This window comes from Nansenia antarctica (genome assembly GCF_963989245.1).
Source record: "Nansenia antarctica genome assembly, chromosome: 18".
In the NCBI taxonomy this organism is placed as follows: Eukaryota; Metazoa; Chordata; class Actinopteri; order Argentiniformes; family Microstomatidae; genus Nansenia; species Nansenia antarctica.
Window position 1 is genome coordinate 8,520,633 of NC_137691.1, and position 17,688 is coordinate 8,538,320.

Sequence of the window (17,688 nt, forward strand, 5' to 3'; positions counted from 1 at the left end):
TGATGGCGTTCCGAAATGAACGATATGAGGCTGGGAGGGAAAAATCACAGTAGGCCTATACCCACTAGAAAAAACTAGACTACACCACTGTGTAGCCCCGTCTAACCAGAGCAGCCCTGGATCGTCCTGTTCTTCTTCTGAGGCGGTTGAGTGTTTTTCCACTGAGCCGATGGTGTCCTCTGGGATAGGCTAGTGGTGTCTCATCCAGGGAGGCTGGTGGAGGTAGACATTTGGAGGCCAGGTGCATTATTACGCATGGCATCAAACACCATTCCTCATTCCATTCCATGCACTACGATGAGCCTGTCCTCCGATGTCTGGCTCCACCAGCCTCCCCTATGTGTTCTGAATGTGTCTGCAACTGCAAACAAGACTCTGTTTCTAACATTACATCTTGTCAACCAGCCAACTTCCACGATGTGTAATAAAAAGAAATACATTTCTCATTGGTTGGTTTTATTGACAGTTCTTACTACAATATAAAGCCCTACTCTACACAACTACATTTCTATACTGCCCCCCCCCTCCCCCAACCCTAACCCTGATCCCCTCTCCTCTCCCTCACCACCAAAATGACCAACTGACTTTACCCCCCACCGACTTTGCACACAAACACAAACACACACACACACACACACACACACAAACACACACACACACACACACACACACACACACACACACACACACACACACAAACACACACACACACACACACACACACACACACACACACACACACTCAGTCTAACAAATCAAACTTTATTCATACTGTTAACCCTGAGGGCTGGTTTCCTAGACGTAGATTAAGCCCTGGACCAAATCATCCATGTCTCTCCATCGAAGTGGCTTTCCAGTACAGGAGTAGTCTTTAATCTATGTCTAGGACAACGAGAAGAGCAATAAGTAGGCCCAGCTAAATAGGTATGTGTTCAACCTTTATTTTACAAACCTTGTGGTGTGTGTGTGTGTGTGTGTGTGTGTGTGTGTGTGTGTGTGTGTGTGTGTGTGTGCGTGTGTGTGCGTGATGGACAAAAAGGACGGAGCAGGACACATACACACACACACACACACACACACACACACACACACACATACACACACACACTCACAGACACACACACACACACACACACACACACACACACACACACACAGAGACACACACTCACAAACACACACACTCCTTCACCAATGCCCTTGACCAAATCATACTTGTCTCTCCTAGGGAAGAGAGACGCCAATGCAATTCTCTACAGAACACTTGGATGATTCACATGATCACACGCTCACTACCGGTGTATTTTCAAGTTTAAAAAAAAAATTAGATTACATCAGATTAGATTCAACTTTATTGTCATTGTACAGAGTACTGAGACAACAAAATGTAGTTTGGCATCTAACCAGATAATCCAGCAAATAGTGGCATGGTGCAAAAGACCTAACCCTAACTTTAATAATAATAATTATAATAATAATAATAATAATAATAATAATGTAGAGTTGTGTCATTTTGTGTGGTTTTAAGATCCAATTGTGACGGTCTGTTCAGGCTGTTGGCTGTGGGTCTGCCTTGTTTTTGCAGGAGAAGCAGAGCCATGCTCCTCATTCCTCTGGCAGACCTCTCTCCACACGGACACTTTGGTTTTTGTTGTGGCAGTTCTTGTTCTTATTATTTGACACCGTATAACATCCTGCATCCATACATACATGCATCCACTCACTCACGCTACTGATTACTGACGGACACACCTCATTCTCGTTTTGTAAGTATTATTTTTGCCTATATTCTGTTATTTCACTGATTCTGATGTGTTGTCTCCCCTTTCTTGTCTCGATCCACGAGCTGGGTCGTGACACAATCCGAAAAGAATACAGCAGAGAGAAAACACATTATTTATTGGATTTAACACTAGAACTAGCCTTTTTACCTACTAAAAGAGCCGACTCGGTTGTAAATTAGCCTGCCTCCTACACAGAAAAACTGCAAAATAGCTTTATACTAGCTTATCCTGATGTGATTTTGAAAATGTCAGGATACTGGGTAGTGTTAAGCAAAACTGACATGGACAAAGAAGCAGAGGCCCGTTGGAAACCTGTCATTGATGCCCCGGTCATCATAATATCGCGTGTACAGTTGAGGATGAGGCTGGATATTACTGCCTAAAGCAGTGTGTGTGTGTGAGTCTCTCTTACATACCACTATGGAGTCGCTACCACACATTCCTCATTCCATTCTATGCATTAGAATGGGTCCGTCCTTCCATTTCCGCCTCCCACCAACCTCCCCTCTTTGTTTTCAATGTGTCTGCAACAATTGTGCCCTCCTGCTGCTGGTCATGGACCAGGTCTTTCTGGTCAAAGAGATTTGATCTCAATGAGACTTAAATGAAATTTGAATCTTATGATCCTACCTATAACTGCTGCAGGGAGAGACTAGGCTGGTCTGGGGTGAGTGTGTTGTTCTGAGAGTGGAGAGGAGGGTGGTCTGTAGCCTAATGCCTGCGAGTCTAAGGGCTGGATGGACAGTGCTTCAGAGTTAAAGATGTTTACAATTAAGGGGGTATAAGGGAGGTCGGACCCCCCCCCCCCCCACCCCAATTAAGACTTGGCCCCCCCAAAAGAGGTAAAAACAAGTAGTACTTTCAGAAACTGATGGGATGCACGACAATCATACCCTACTGTTGTCAACTAATTATGCTAGGACCTGTTAATAAAGTCAGTTCACTGTGGCACGCGCATGCTCTATACTGTGTTCCCTTTACGCCCTTGAGAAAATGCCCATTTTAACACGTACTGCATTAAACACATTTGAATAGAATCAGTGGCTATGGCCATGGGAGACATTCCTAACATTAACACTTACATTAACATTAACATTAACACTAACACATACATATACATCTGAATAGAGGTGTATCAAAGTATCACAATCCGTAAAGGGCATTATTGGCCGATATACTGAATGGTAAAGTTATGTTTACACAAAAGCACACCGACACGGCGTGGACTAAACTGTTTTAATTAGACTGTTTTCATAGCCTAGCCAGTAGGGTACAGTGTCTTTGACTTTGACCAGTCCAGTCCAGGCCCGTCCAGCTAGCAGTGACCCCAGCACAGAGCCCCCCACCAGGTACCCAGCCACGGCCAGCCCCAGGGTGAGGCCCAGGTAGAGGGCTGCTCAGGGCATTGGTGAAGGCGGGGGTGATGTGTGTGTGTGGGGGGGAGGTACCACATTGAGGAATGTTGTACAGGCCTACATTGAATGTAATGTAGTGTGTAGTGTTCACATAATGTGTAGTATCCACTACCCAAATAAACATATACACATAACACATAACACCCTATGGGTGTGAAGATGAGTGAAATGTGTTGACTTTCTTTAAGCCAACAATATCATTAGGCCTATATTCAAATTAAACTGTCACCACCACCAATAGACCAGAGCAGATCAAGACAACGCCTGCTAGTCAAGGTTCAGTACGCATAGTCATTTAGAGTTAAAGATGACTAGTAGCCAGAACAAATCTCAACAAAGATATTTTACTTAAAGAAACAACTTTAATACATGTTGGTACAAAATGTTGAGATGATTCTGTTTTTGACAGTCAATCTTGTCCATCAGCCACCTTCAATGTATAATAAAATGTAATTTGTTGGTTTAATTTACACTTTTTACCACAATTTAAAAACCCTAATCCCTAATCTACACAACTACACTTCTGTACTGTTTATAACACATCTGTTCAGGTTTATGGTAAACCATGGTTAATGATATGGTTAAGAGGTAGTGGGCTGGTTTCAAAGACCAGGCTTAAGACTAGTCCAGGATTAAATCACAGTTGCAATGGAAAATCTCCATTGAGGATGCTTTTTAGTCTAGGATTAGTCTGAATGAATGTGCTGCATCCATGAAACCAGCCCATAGTCCATAGGACAAGCAGGTAGATTACTGTAGATGTTGGAGTGACAAGTCAGCTTAACAAGGGTGTTGGCTCAGATACTGTTGTTATCCTCTGGGATATCAAGTCATAAAGCAGTAACTTGCTGTGCACCCACCACCATGGTTAAAGAGTAACAATATCGACTATGACATGTCGGGTGTCCCATCCACCGTCCTAGGCTCCACCTGCTCAGTCGCTATCTGCGCGGGGGGGGACGACTCCCTACCATACTGGTATTTTGTATTTTATCTCATTAAAACTTCAGGCAGGAAGCTCTACAGAGCGGAGCCATCCAATTATGTCAAACTTAACCGCATTTCCAATTTTCATTCAATAATGATTAAAAACAACTTTAAGTGTCCTGACTGAACGGTAGTTGAAGATAGCCTCTGGGATATCCTGTCACGCCAGTTAAAACAGAGTGACTTTCATCAAAGATGTTGTAGTGAACAAGAGCGAATAAGAGCTTCCACTCGTTTCACTGCCCTCCGACGGAAGATGGCAGAGTGCACGTGCCGATGGCTTTCGACTCTCAACATGTTCTCATTTCTGCAGTCTGCTGCTGCATCTGTTTTAGTTATTTTTTCTGAGTGGGGCAGTCCCACTTATATATATATATATATATATATATATTTTAATTACAGATATAGTAGAGATTATGACAGGAAGGATGGGTGAGAGAGAGAGAAGGGATGTCATGCAGTATATGTCCGTGGCTGGAATCGAGCCCTGCGGTACATGGTCAGCGCTTAATCCACTACGCCACCTAAACGCCCCTGCATCTGTTTTAGAAAGTCTCTGGTACCGCCACCCTGTTTGCATTTGCTATGACATCACATCCCAAACTCTACCTTCGAAGAGTACAGTAAGACATTAAAGACTACAGGAATAGAATAAAATATTCACAGCACACAATCAAGTTTACAGTACTATGTGGTCCTATGTTATATGGGTCCTCCAGAGGAACGCTAACAACACAATATCAGTCCTATATGACTTTCTCCATCCTTATAATGTTGACCCTGGTCAGCTTCGTCAGCCAATGAGGGGCGTGGGTCTCTGTGTGTGTGAGGACGTGGACGAATCCGATCTTCCGATACAGAGCCACGGCGGACGCCTGGGTGGAGCTGGTTTCCAGGACGACCCTAGTGAAGCCCCGCTCCTTACAGAAGTCGATGACCATCTGAGTCATTCTAGAACCCAGCCCTGTCCGTCGGCACGACGACGACACGATCATCCTGAACAGCTCCCCGTAGGTGCCCCCCGCTCCGTCCTTTTTGGCCATCACGGCCACCATACCCATGGCCTCTGCCCTGCCGTTGACCTCTGCCTCGGCGACCCAGAAGCAGTTGTCAGGGTGACTGAGGTAACATCCCGGGATGTCCCGCATGTCTGTACGCAGTCTCTCTTTGACGTAGCCGTCGTACAGCACATAGCAGCAGTAGTAGATCAGACCTGGGAGAGACGGAGAGACGCACACACACACACACACACCACAAGGTTTGTAAAATAAAGGTTGAACACATACCTATTTAGCTAGGCCTACTTATTGCTCTTCTCGTTGTCCTAGACATAGATTAAAGACTACTCCTGTACTGGAAAGCCACTTCGATGGAGAGACATGGATGATTTGGTCGAGGGGCTTAATCTATGTCTAGGAAACCAGCCCCCAGGGTTAACAGTTGGAATAAAGTTTGATTTGACTTTGATTTGACTCTGACCTATCCAGGCCCCTCCAGCCAGCAGTGCCCCCAGCACAGAGCCCCCCACCAGGTACCCGACCGCTGCCCCCCCTAGGGTGAGGCCCAGGTAGAGGGGGCTGCTCAGGGCATTGGTGAAGGAGGGGTTGATGTGTTCCCGGATGCCAGCGCTGAACAGAGAGAAGATGGCCTCCTGGTCTGAGGGGCGGTAACGCCGGATCACAAGCTGCACTGTAGGGAGAGGAGGGGGTAAGGTGTTTAAAGGGTTAAACATCACCCAAGACTGTGTGTGTGTGTGTGTGTGTGTGTGTGTGTGTGTGTGTTTCAGACCACCTCGAGGAATGTTGTACAGGTCTAAATTGAATGCAACGAGCGTGTGATGTTCACCTAATGTGTATTGTTGCAAATCAAACACTTCTATGGACAATGTTATTACCCACTGTTCAGATAAACAGCCTATGGGTGTGAAGATGAGTGAAATGCGTTTACTTTCTTCTTAAGTCAACATAATTATTCCCAATCATTCAATCGAACTGTCGCCAGCACAGCAGATCAAGAACACGTTGTGCTGGACTGGACAGTGACAGGACCCAGTGAGCAATTTTACGTTGATTAGACGTCTAAACAACGTCTAAATGGCCCGTAGACGTCTAGGCCAAATCGAGGTTAAATATCGGCCATTTTGGATATTTAAAAAACGTCTATGTTTAGACGTTGAAATGCTGTTGAAACATAGACGTTGTTTCCCTTTCTATGTTTCAACGGCATTTCAACGTCTAAACATAGACGTTGTTTCCATTTCCAATTTAGCCTAAATTTAGCTTAATTATAACCTAGACATTGAAACACCGGTGTTTAAACCTCTAGGCTAAAACAAAGCATAATGGAGGTGAAATTGAAACAACTGTTTCTATAGGCATTTCAACGTCAGACTATTATATATAGCTGTTGAAATGCAGTTTAAACAGACGTTTCAATTTCCAATTTCACATCAATTTAGCTTTGTTATAGCCTAGACGTTTAAACACTTAGTATAAGTAGACAAATACAATTTTCATGAGTAATAAGTAAATTATGACAAAGAAATATGAATAGGAACATGTATTTATTTAGGGAAATAGTAAATACGAAATATAAATAAGGAAATAAGAATATTAAATATTAAATATTAACAATGAAATAGGAACATTACATACAACATAATAGTATTTATTAACAGTTAGGGAGACAACATTTAGGTTGGGTTATTCTTTCTGTAGCCAGCACTCCCGTTCTGCCGTCGGCCCGTTCTGCCTTGTCTAGCGTGTGCGGAGAACATAAACACAAGTCAGTTGCACAAAAACGTATCTAACAAACGAGCGCTTGCTATAAACAGTTAGTCTACCACGTAGGTAGATAGTCAGCGCTGGATAATCACATTTTCACCACCTACCTGAAATTCAACTGTCGAGTCTATATAATTATTTCTCTTTCGGTAACCAGGTAACCAACTCCTAGCGCACTTCACTTCTTCAAACTGTCTGCCCTTGTCTCTCTGCTCAACTCGACCGGTCGATTTTTGAATTTAAACGTCTCGCCGAACAGCCAATGAAATAGACAGAACATCTGAAATTGGTGGGACTTCCATATGAAACAGCCAATCGTGTTGCATACACTTGTCATGTTTACTCGACGTCTTATGACAGGAGGGACATTTATTTAATTTAATTTTACGATTTCAATGTATCTACCGGTATATATATATATATGACACTCTTATAAATTGAAAGTGACCAATTACAAACATTGAAATTAACAATATTGTATTCATTACATTGGCAACACTTCATGACTTCATGACTTCACTTCAGCGTCTTTGAGCCTCGGAAAAGCGCTATACAAATGTAATGAATTATTATTATTATTATTATTATTATTATTATTATTATGACCAATATGTGTCATGACAGGCACAGCCTTATTCAGTAAAGTCAGTAGGCTATTGTTGGACAAAATATTTGAAACAGACACTCAACTAAACATAATAAACCAACAAAGATAAGAAGGCTTTCTTAAGATATTATTTGAGGATATGATTTACTACTGGGCGGTATTCCAGTCACTTTAGGTAAAAAGTTAGTTTATGTGCAGTTGTGTAGTTCAAACTCCTCTTCAACTTGAACGGAACTCTCCACATCATAGTCAAGTCTGCAGGAAGGGCCCTCAGATTTCGAGATACCCCTACCCGAGGTAGAACAAATGACAACAATGATTTTTCTTATCTTTAGGGTCTCCCATTAATGAAATTGATTGTTGTCACATTTTATTTTGGGGGAAAATATGTTTTTTTGGTTGTTCTTTAGTTTTGTATTGGTCTAGTTGTTTTGACCTGTTATAGCCTCCTGAATTTTAATGCATTTAAGATAAGTAGAAAATATGTTTAGACACAGACCGCATTTAGCTGGGTTAAAGGACAGCGATGTATAGACGCAATTTAAACCACCTCTTCTGCATGAATAACTATGCTAGACTACATGGAATCTCAGACTAAATGACCGTCTGGTACATATTTTGACAATCTACAGGCGTTTAGGGTATTCATTTAAACTCAACGTGCTGCTAGACTAAAACAGGTTTAGACACAGACCGCATTTATCTGGGTTAAAGGACAGCGACGTATAGACGCAATTTAAACCACCACTTCCGCATGAATAACTATGCTAGACTACATGGAATTTCATACTACATGACGTCTGGGACGTATTCTGACAGTTTAGAGGGGTTTAATAACGGTTTTCATGCATTTAAGATAAGTAGAAAATATAGCCGTAATATAGCTGGTTTATATTGGTTTATATTGTAGACGCGAGGTTGAAAAGACGTCTATTGCTCACTGGGGACTGTCTGTGTGCATACTTCAGATATGGAGACTGACACTAAACCGTTATGTAGACTGTACTGTTGTGTAGTAGACTGCACTAAACCTTTATGTAAACCACACTTAACTGTTATGCATGCTATTGCATGTCTAACAAAATAAAGCAATGGCCTTACTGTTACGAGATCAAGAGATTCCCCTTAGCCTACTCCTTCAGATCAGATCTTAGTTCCAGCATCAAATCCAAGCGATCTGCTGATAAACGGGTTACAACGGATCACTGTAAACTTGCTCTCGAAGAGATCCAATGCAATGCTGCAAACTACACACTCACCATTTGCATTCACACACAAAACTCTAAGCGCGAGCAGTTTCCTAGAAGAAGGTAGTTAACTCATTTCGGTTCGAAGTTCATGTTCATGGTCGCCTAGTAGATGAATGCCCTGGACCGTGACGACAAAGAAAAGACTATTGAATCACGCTCGTGGATTCGTCACGTGACCGCACGGATGCATTTACGGTCTGTCTCTCTGAATATGGAGGACCAAGTCTGTCAAAATTAACAATAAATATATAGATACATAAATGAATGTATGAACAAATAAATGAATGAATACACACAGTATAACGAAATACATTTCTATATTTATTTATTCTTTTACGCATTCATTCTTTGTTTTCCACTTTCATTCTTTGTTGTACCAGATAAAAGAATGGACAGCACTCCAATGAATAAGCTTTAAATCATATTCTTGAATGCACATATGATTTCGTGGGTTGAACAATAGGATTTAAAACGTATGTTAAAAGGAGTGCTGATATTTGGCATTTGCATATTCCATGAGCACCCGAACAGTGATTCTGAATACGTTTTAGGAGTGGGCACTTTGTTTAATTCATGAATATTCAATATGTATTACTGTCCCATTCACATTCAGTTCCCTAATATCTCTAGCTCGATCTGTACAATCTGTTCAATCCATTTTCAAACAGACTACAGCGGAGAGAATAGGCCTACCCTAGGCTACATTATTTATTTAAGAAGCAAAAACTGACACAGACAAAGAAAGCAGAGGCATGTTGGATTGGAAAACCTGTCATTCATTCCCCGGTAACCGTGGCCATACAGTGCCACATCATTTACCGGGGACCGGTACGCTCTAGGACCCGTCAGCGCGCCCCGTTTCCAGACACCGGTTGAAGACAGTGATCGCTCTCTCATCGTTCAGTGTCTCCCATCAACGAACAAAAGGCAAAGCCCCGCAGTTTCTCCACAGCCACAGACAGTAGGCGGTGGTGGAAACGTAACGGGACACGTTGGGGACAGTTGGACCGGTCAATGACAAGGCAACGACAGATTAACCCGTAAGTCTCGGTGCGCAACCCTGCTCAAACAGCTGCCCAGCCTCCATCTGCTCAGGTCTGCATCTCTCCATCCTCTGTGTGAATTCCTCCACCGGGCGGAGAGGAGAGAGAGAGGACCCTCCGCTTGTCTCACTCACACCTCTGCCAGGCCACGGTGGTACCCCCCCCCCCCCCCCGGCGACACCATGTCCATGAGCCAGAGGTTCACCGTGACCGCCTTCTCCAAGAGCGACGGAGCAGGAGACCACCGGTGCGCGTCGGACATCCAGGGCCAGGTGAACCAGCTGTTCGAGGGGGATGACGAGACCCCCGAGCTCCCCAGCCTCTCCACGGACCACGGGGTGGCCAGCAGTACAGAGGTGTTGGTGGTGAAAGGTAAGGGATGTTTATACGCACGGGTTGCCACCCGTCCCGTAAAATACGGAATCGTTCCGTATCTGACATGCAAACGACTGGAGTGCTTGACTGTCCGTGTGTCTGCTGCTGGGGTGCGTGCTGCCACCATGCACGGTGTCTGTCTGTGCACGGATGTGTGTGTGTGACCGGAATCTTTAAACGGGCACCGGCAGGCATTCAACTGTTGAGCCCGTTTTGCCAAGCATCCATCATCTCCTCAACGAGCTCTCTCTCCACAGGTGCATTGCGCAAAACTACATGTGATCCTGAAGCGTGCATGGGCACATAGTAGTGTAAAGTGTGCCCCGATTCATAACAAAACGCATGTTATTGTTTATAAGGACGTAGGCTGGTATGAGCTTGCAACAATGTAAAACAAACAAACAGCAATCTTCTTGTCTGCATGCATGTATGATCTTTAATTAACCTCCTTGCAATAATTAGAGTTTTTGTTCATAGTGCACATCGGTGATTAGATGCAGAATTGAACTGTTGTTGTGTCCTACGATGCTGTATTGGATGGGAGTCAACAGCTCTGACCCATGCGGTGAGCCAGCGTGGAGCTGGAGCAGGCTGCATGAGTGTGCATTAATATCTGTCAGCAGCACTGGGTAGAGGTGAAAACAACACACTGGCGACAAGAGGTTATGACAGATTATACCAGGCTGGCTACAAGAGGTTATGACAGATTATACCAGGCTGGCTACAAGAGGTTATGACAGATTATACCAGGCTGGCTACAAGAGGTTATGACAGATTATACCAGGCTGGCTACAAGAGGTTATGACAGATTATACCAGGCTGGCTGCAATAGATTATAACAGATTATTACATCAGGCTGGCTACAAGAGGTTATGACATTATAACAGACTGGCTATAGGTTATGACAGATTATAACAGGCTATGACAAATCCAAGCAGCGAAGTTTCTTCATGTCCATGTCAGATATATCTCTGAAGACTTGAAAGGATAATCCCAGTTTCTTGATCTTTCCAATCAAACATGTTTTTAAAAACTCAATTTGTTTTGCGGAGGAAAACAAAAATAGACTACCTAATGTTGATTATGAATTTCACGGCATCGTCATCACCTCATTTTCCCCTTTCGTTCCAGCAGTGCTTTACCATCTACCACAGTACAGATGGCTGGATGAGATGGCATGCAGTCATTCAGTATAGAGACAGTATGATAGATCTGGTATGCAGTCGTTCAGTATAGAGACAGTGTGATAGATCTGGTATGCAGTCGTTCAGTATAGAGACAGTAGATCTGGTATGCAGTCGTTCAGTATAGAGACAGTAGATCTGGTATGCAGTCGTTCAGTATAGAGACAGTGTGATAGATCTGGTATGCAGTCGTTCAGTATAGATGGCAGATCTATGATAGATCTGGCACTAAAACAGCCTAATGATCAGCATAATAATCAGAATGATGTATTATTTAAATTTAAAATGAAGCACAACTCCAATAGGCACCATTAGTCTATTGTTAGACCCCCATTAGTGCTAGCGCTATCCATTTACCCGACGCCCTCCCCCCCCCCCCCCTCCCGCCTCGACAAAAACAATTTATACGCTTAGGGTACCCAAATGGCCAGCAGCGGCCCTGGATGGCAGTATGATAGGTCTGTATAGTAGGATAGATATACATTATGATAGGTGTGTATAGTATGATAGATATACAGTATGCTAGGTCTGTATAGTATGATAGATGAATGAATGGTCTTTATTGTCATTAATACAGTACAGGTACCATACAACGAAATTTGGGAGGGGGGGCTCCCCTGGTGCTAGGAAAAAAACTAAAAACAAGAAGGGAAAAGAGCTGGTTTACATAAATAAAGGCTATGTACACTATCCACTATACTATACTATACAAATAAAACACTGTGCTGTACTCTATGCTATGCTATACCTATTCTAACATTTCCTATTCTCTGAACCTTATGTACCCTAGGGTTGTCATATTGCACATAGTGTTATTGCACATTCATTTAAAGTGTCGCAGTTTGCAGTCTGCAAACTGTATCAGTATGATAGGTCTGTATAGTATGATGGATATACAGTATGATAGATCTGTATGGTAGCTTCTGCGACTGTCCAGACCCAGACCAGTGAGTGTGAACCCTGTCCCCAGGGTAAAGTAGCATCTTGTTGCAACGTTGCATTCCCTGCTTGCAACAATAGCTTTTCCGGTTGGCTATGTTGGATGGCACAGTAACATAATATATACTGTATATATATAATATATGCCAAAGCGACTGACATTGCAGCGAGTGCATACATTGCTCTGTTTATATGGTGCCAGCGGGCCCTGGGACCACAGAGGACGCCGTCTGCCCTCACTAGACCCACACTGACCAATGCCATGCTTTCACCAGTCCTCTTGATGACTGTTTATCATCCGAATGACTGCTGACATGGCAACAGCGAGTTTCTATATGTAGCAGACCTGAGTGTCGCTCCCGAAGTTGGATCTTACATTACATACAGAGTGAGCTGTCAGCAGCAATTTTCGTCGACAGGGGGGGGAGGTTGGGAGGGGGGGGGGGGGGGGGAAATTGCAAATAGGTGATGGATGGCGGGGGGGGGGGGTGCCAGCGCTAGCACTAATGGGGGTCTAATAGTGGTCTAATGGTGCCTATTGTAGTTGTGCTTCATCTTACATTTACATAATTCATCATTATGATTATTATGATGATCATTAGGCTGTTTTGGTGCCCGTAGTGTGTACGTAGGTAGTGGCGGCCCTGTGTATATGAGCCGCCTACAGATCATCCATCACTGATCCTACCATCCGCCCCCTGCCCCCCCCCCCCCTCCCTCACCCCTCACTACCCCCATGACCACCAGTCCCCCTGTCCCCCCCTACCCTCACCCCACCTGACACCCCCTCCTACACTAAGCCCAGACCCCATCCTTCCTGACACCCCCCCCCCCCCCTTCACCCTACAACCCCCCCTCACCCCACACACCCTCTGACAACCTCCCCTCCACTACCCCCCCCCCCCCCCCCCCCCCACGCCCCTGACACCCCCTCCTCCAGCGACAGCCTATAGATTCTCTGTGATGGGACTTCAGCATGCAAAACGCTCTCTCAGCAGTTCCCAGCTCTTAATGTGCAGAGTGAATACACCCGTAAACGCTCCCAGGCACATCCATCACCTTCCGCTGGCCACGGCCTGCTTTACACATCGTGGAACCAATCTCTCCATCTCCTCGTTCCCGACCAAAGAGGAGGAAGCTCTTCATGGGGGGGACTCCCCCCCCCCCCCCCCCTCCAGTCGCGTCGCCACGGAGACGCGGCGTGCTCTCGCTAGCAGCCTTGTGGAGACTCTTGTCTCCGGGTCAACCATAACAAGGTTGCCATGGCGACGGCAACCTTTCCATTCTGCCATTGCATCACAAATTGTTCTGTTGTAAGGAGAGAAAATCACTCAAGATAAAGATGTAACGAAGCCAGATCCCCCCCCTCTCTCTCTCTCTCTCTCTCTCTCTCTCTCTCTCTCTCTCTCTCTCTCTCTCTCTCTCTCTCGGTAGTATGGAATGGTGTTTGATTGTTAAACAACCTATCAGACACCCTCTTATCTTCCTCTGAGTGAGCCCAGGGCCAAGGCGCTTCATCAACATGCTCATGTCTAGTGCCCAGGTTTAGATGAATGGATGCTGGGAAAGAGAACCAAGCGTCTGATGAAGGTCAAGAGACATGAGTCTCCTGATAGGAGAAGAAGAAGAGATGAGTCTCCTGAGAGGAGAAGAAGAAGAAGAGATGAGTCTCCTGAGAGGAGAAGAAGAAGAGATGAGTCTCCTGAGAGGAGAAGAAGAAGAAGAGATGAGTCTCCTGAGAGGAGAAGAAGAAGAAGAGATGAGTCTCCTGAGAGAAGAAGAAGAAGAGATGAGTCTCCTGAGAGGAGAAGAAGAAGAAGAAGAGATGAGTCTCCTGAGAGAAGAAGAAGAAGAGATGAGTCTCCTGAGAGAAGAAGAAGAAGAGATGAGTCTCCTGAGAGGAGAAGAAGAAGAGATGAGTCTCCTGAGAGGAGAAGAAGAAGAAGAGATGAGTCTCCTGAGAGAAGAAGAAGAAGAGATGAGTCTCCTGAGAGAAGAAGAAGAAGAGATGAGTCTCCTGAGAGAAGAAGAAGAAGAAGAAGAGATGAGTCTCCTGAGAGAAGAAGAAGAAGAAGAAGAAGAAGAGATGAGTCTCCTAAGAGAAGAAGAAGAAGAGATGAGTCTCCTGAGAGAAGAAGAAGAAGAGATGATGATGAACGATGGAAAACACACTGTTCTTGTCTGTCATTCATTCATTTAGATTGAGTGATGAGTGTAATGCCTCATCTGAATAAGATCTCTTTACAGCAATGTCCATCACAATTGAAGAATTCAGGTGTTCCAGGTGAACAATTAAATATGTGTTTGTGTCTGTCTGCTTGTGCATAACTCGATATTTGGCTCGGCTTCATGATTTTGACCTGGTGTTGGTCAAGGATATGGAATCCCAACATGGTAATGCCCTTCAGTTGTATGGCCTGCCGATGCTACGTCGATAATCTTCCCCCTGGCGGCTGGTGGTGCTATGTCTATATCACTTCCCCCCGAGCGCTCCTGTCTCTATTGATCTAGAGAGTGAGCTAAGCCTCGATCTCTCCTGTGTCCTTGACATTGTGGGGTGCAGATACAGATATGGTGGGCTGTTTGGACGGGGACGGGATGGGTCTAGGACTGGCTGGATGGGGATGGGTCTAGGACTGGCTAGCTGGGGATGGGGAAGGGGAAGGTTCGAAGACTAACTGGGTGTGTGTTTCTGTAGGACTGTCTGACATTGGTGGCTGGGTATATCTCTAGGACTGGCTGGCTGGGGATAGGGATGTGTCTGCTTGTATATGACTGGCTAAGTGTGTGTGTGTGTGTGTGTGTGTCTCTCTCTCTCTCTGTCTCTCTGGCTCTCTCCATGTCTTTCACCTTGCAGAGATGCAGAAACAGATTCAGATTCTCAGGACTGTCTGACTTTGGGTTAGGGTTAGAGTGGCTCATGCATGCATATGTCTCTGTAGGACTGGCTGGCTGGAGTAGGGTCTGTTTGTCTGGGGGGCGTGGATGTTCTGTCTGTGGGGCTGGGTCTCTCTCTGAGGTTATACAGTAACCTGTCTTACCCTCTGTCCCTTTGTAGACATCTGGGCCCAGTTGTTCAAAACGTTTAATCTGGATCAGAATGATCCTGATTCTTTTTTGCTATCCCGGGATCAGATCGATTTCCCCTATACGACTCAAAATCAGCCAGATAGATCTGATCCTGGATAACAAAAAATAATCGGGATCATTTGAACAACTGGGCCCTGAAGATCACGTCTCTTCACAACACTGGCTCCCCGCTGGTGGAATGAGCTCCCCACGGCCGTCAGAACGGCAGAGTCACTACCCATCTTCCGTCGTAGACTGAAGACCCATCTCTTCAGGTTACATCTTAACTGCTCCTCCTGAGACATCTTCTGACCCTCACCACTACGTCTCCTAAAGACACCCGCTTTTCCCTCTACTGTGTCCCTAAGAACTTCTACTGCCCCCCTTGTACTGTTTCTCAGTTTCTCCAGTAAATTTAAAAAATAAAAAATAAAAAAAATAATAATATACGTTTTAGTAGAAGGCGATAATAGGGAGAAGGTTTTTCCTTCTATCAGTGGCCCCGGGCCCGAGCTAGAGTACTCTTCCTGCAACGAATAGTGGACTGCTGATTCACATGCTTAGTATTCAAATGTATTGATTGTAAGTCGCTTTGGAATAAGGCGTCTGCTAAATGCCAAAAATGTAAATGTAAATGTAAATGAAGATCCGCATCTGTATAATAGACCCATATCTCAGGTACACTGACCTGGCTTGGTTAGATGACCAGGCTTGGATGGATTTTACCTTATAGGCCTGAAACAATGGGACTATTCCTAACTAGTTAAGTAGTAGGCCCTACATCACATTTACATAGCACTTTTCTAAGACTCAAAGACAATTTACGAAAAAAGAAGTGAGAGTTACACCCACCGGAAAACATTAACATTTAAAAACAACAACACAGCTGGGCCCAGAAAAAACAAGACAGGGGGACACAAAAGACAAACAAGAGGGAAGGGGAGTAGTGGAGACGGAGGGGGGCGGGCAACAATGATGCGGGGGTAGCATGGGTTGGGGGGGAGGTTTTGATCATCAAAGTAATTGCTTTGTAACGGCACCGGAAAATTCCCCATTCCCCCTGTGTGTAATAACCAAGAACACGGAATTAGTTCCTGAGCTATTTTCACAATGAGGAGAGAGAGAGAGGGGCGAGGTGGGGGGGGGGGGGGGGAGGGGGGTGTTGCCTACTGGCTACTGGTGTGATAAGCAGACAGGGCTGGTTGGGTTGGGGATGCTGGTAGGGTTGGGGGGTGTAGGTCAGACATTGCTGGTTGGATGGGGGTAGTTTTGATTGATTGATTGATTGAAAACTTTATTAGAAGATTTGCAGAAGTAGGTACATGAAAGTACATATTACATACAAGGTCAACTAACAGGATAAAAACCCAAGAAAGCCACTGGCTTATTTCAATTGGGGTCCTTGATTTTCAATTCATCGTTACATGTAAGACAGACAAAAAACTAGTACTATCTACAAGATAATACAGACAAATAACTAGTACTATCTACAAGATAAACATACATCCAACATGGGAAGAACAATACAACAAAACATAAGGTATGTACAGCGGGTAGGACAGGTGGGGACATACACCACAGGTGGGGGCGGGGGACAAAACACAAAGTATGTACAGTGAGTGGTGAGGGGGGGAGCGAGGGGGGGGGGAGGGGGGTGTTGCCTACTGGCTACTGGTGTGATAAGCAGACAGGGCTGGTTGGGTTGGGGATGCTGGTAAGGTTGGGGGGTGTAGGTCAGACATTGCTGGTTGGATGGGGGTGGTGAGGGGGGGGGGGGTAGGGGGGTGACGATGTAGTCGACTAACTGGTGTGAGAGACAGAGAGACAGACAGACAGCCATGTTTGGGTGGGGGGGTGGGGGGGAGGACGATGTAGTAGATTAGGTAGTGTGAGATGGGTGTGTGTGGGGGGCGGGGGGGCATCAGGGTCAGGACAGACAGCTGTTTGGGTGGTGGTGGGGACTGATGTAGATTAGCTGGTGTGAGAATCGCTCAGAGCTGTGTGTGTGTGTGTGTGTGTGTCTGTGTAGGTATGTGTGTGTGTGTGGAGGGGGTGGGGGGGTGATGTAGTAGAGTGGCTGGTGTGAGAGACAGACAGAGCTGTTTGGGTCTAACCGCTCCCTTTATAGCCTCAATACATAATTAATGTGTCCGCTTAGTTCTGCCCTATCTTTATCCATCTGACTGGGCTGGCAGCCAGTGGTCAGGAATCTGTGTGTGTGTGTGTGTGTGTGTGTGTGCGTGTGTGCGTGT

General features: G+C 45.0%; 2 protein-coding genes across 2 annotated transcripts in view; one reads left to right on the top strand and one right to left on the bottom strand.

Annotated features, from left to right (window-relative positions):
* Positions 1 to 3,547: 3,547 nt before the first annotated feature.
* nat8l2 (N-acetyltransferase 8-like 2) lies at positions 3,548 to 8,932 on the bottom strand. Its single transcript, XM_080548139.1, has 4 exons — positions 8,836 to 8,932; positions 8,678 to 8,753; positions 5,666 to 5,875; positions 3,548 to 5,399 (listed from the first exon to the last, which is right to left on the bottom strand). Coding segments are annotated over exons 2-4 (678 nt in total). The 5' UTR covers positions 8,679 to 8,753; positions 8,836 to 8,932; the 3' UTR covers positions 3,548 to 4,932.
* A 1,125-nt stretch (positions 8,933 to 10,057) lies between these two features.
* Positions 10,058 to 17,688, top strand: part of slc12a5a (solute carrier family 12 member 5a) — a gene marked incomplete at both ends in the record, with an annotated part of 214,853 nt that continues 207,222 nt past the window's right edge. The window contains 1 exon segment of the mRNA XM_080548697.1: positions 10,058 to 10,241. Within this exon segment, the coding sequence (XP_080404823.1) occupies positions 10,058 to 10,241 (184 nt within the window).

What these genes read in the sequence shown, in the direction of transcription:
- nat8l2 (XM_080548139.1), bottom strand. An exon ending in GGCTGGAGGGGCCTGGATAG is followed by an intron (nt 5,400 to 5,665) that starts GTCAGAGTCAAA and finishes CGTCTCTCCCAG; the next exon opens with GTCTGATCTACTACTGCTGC.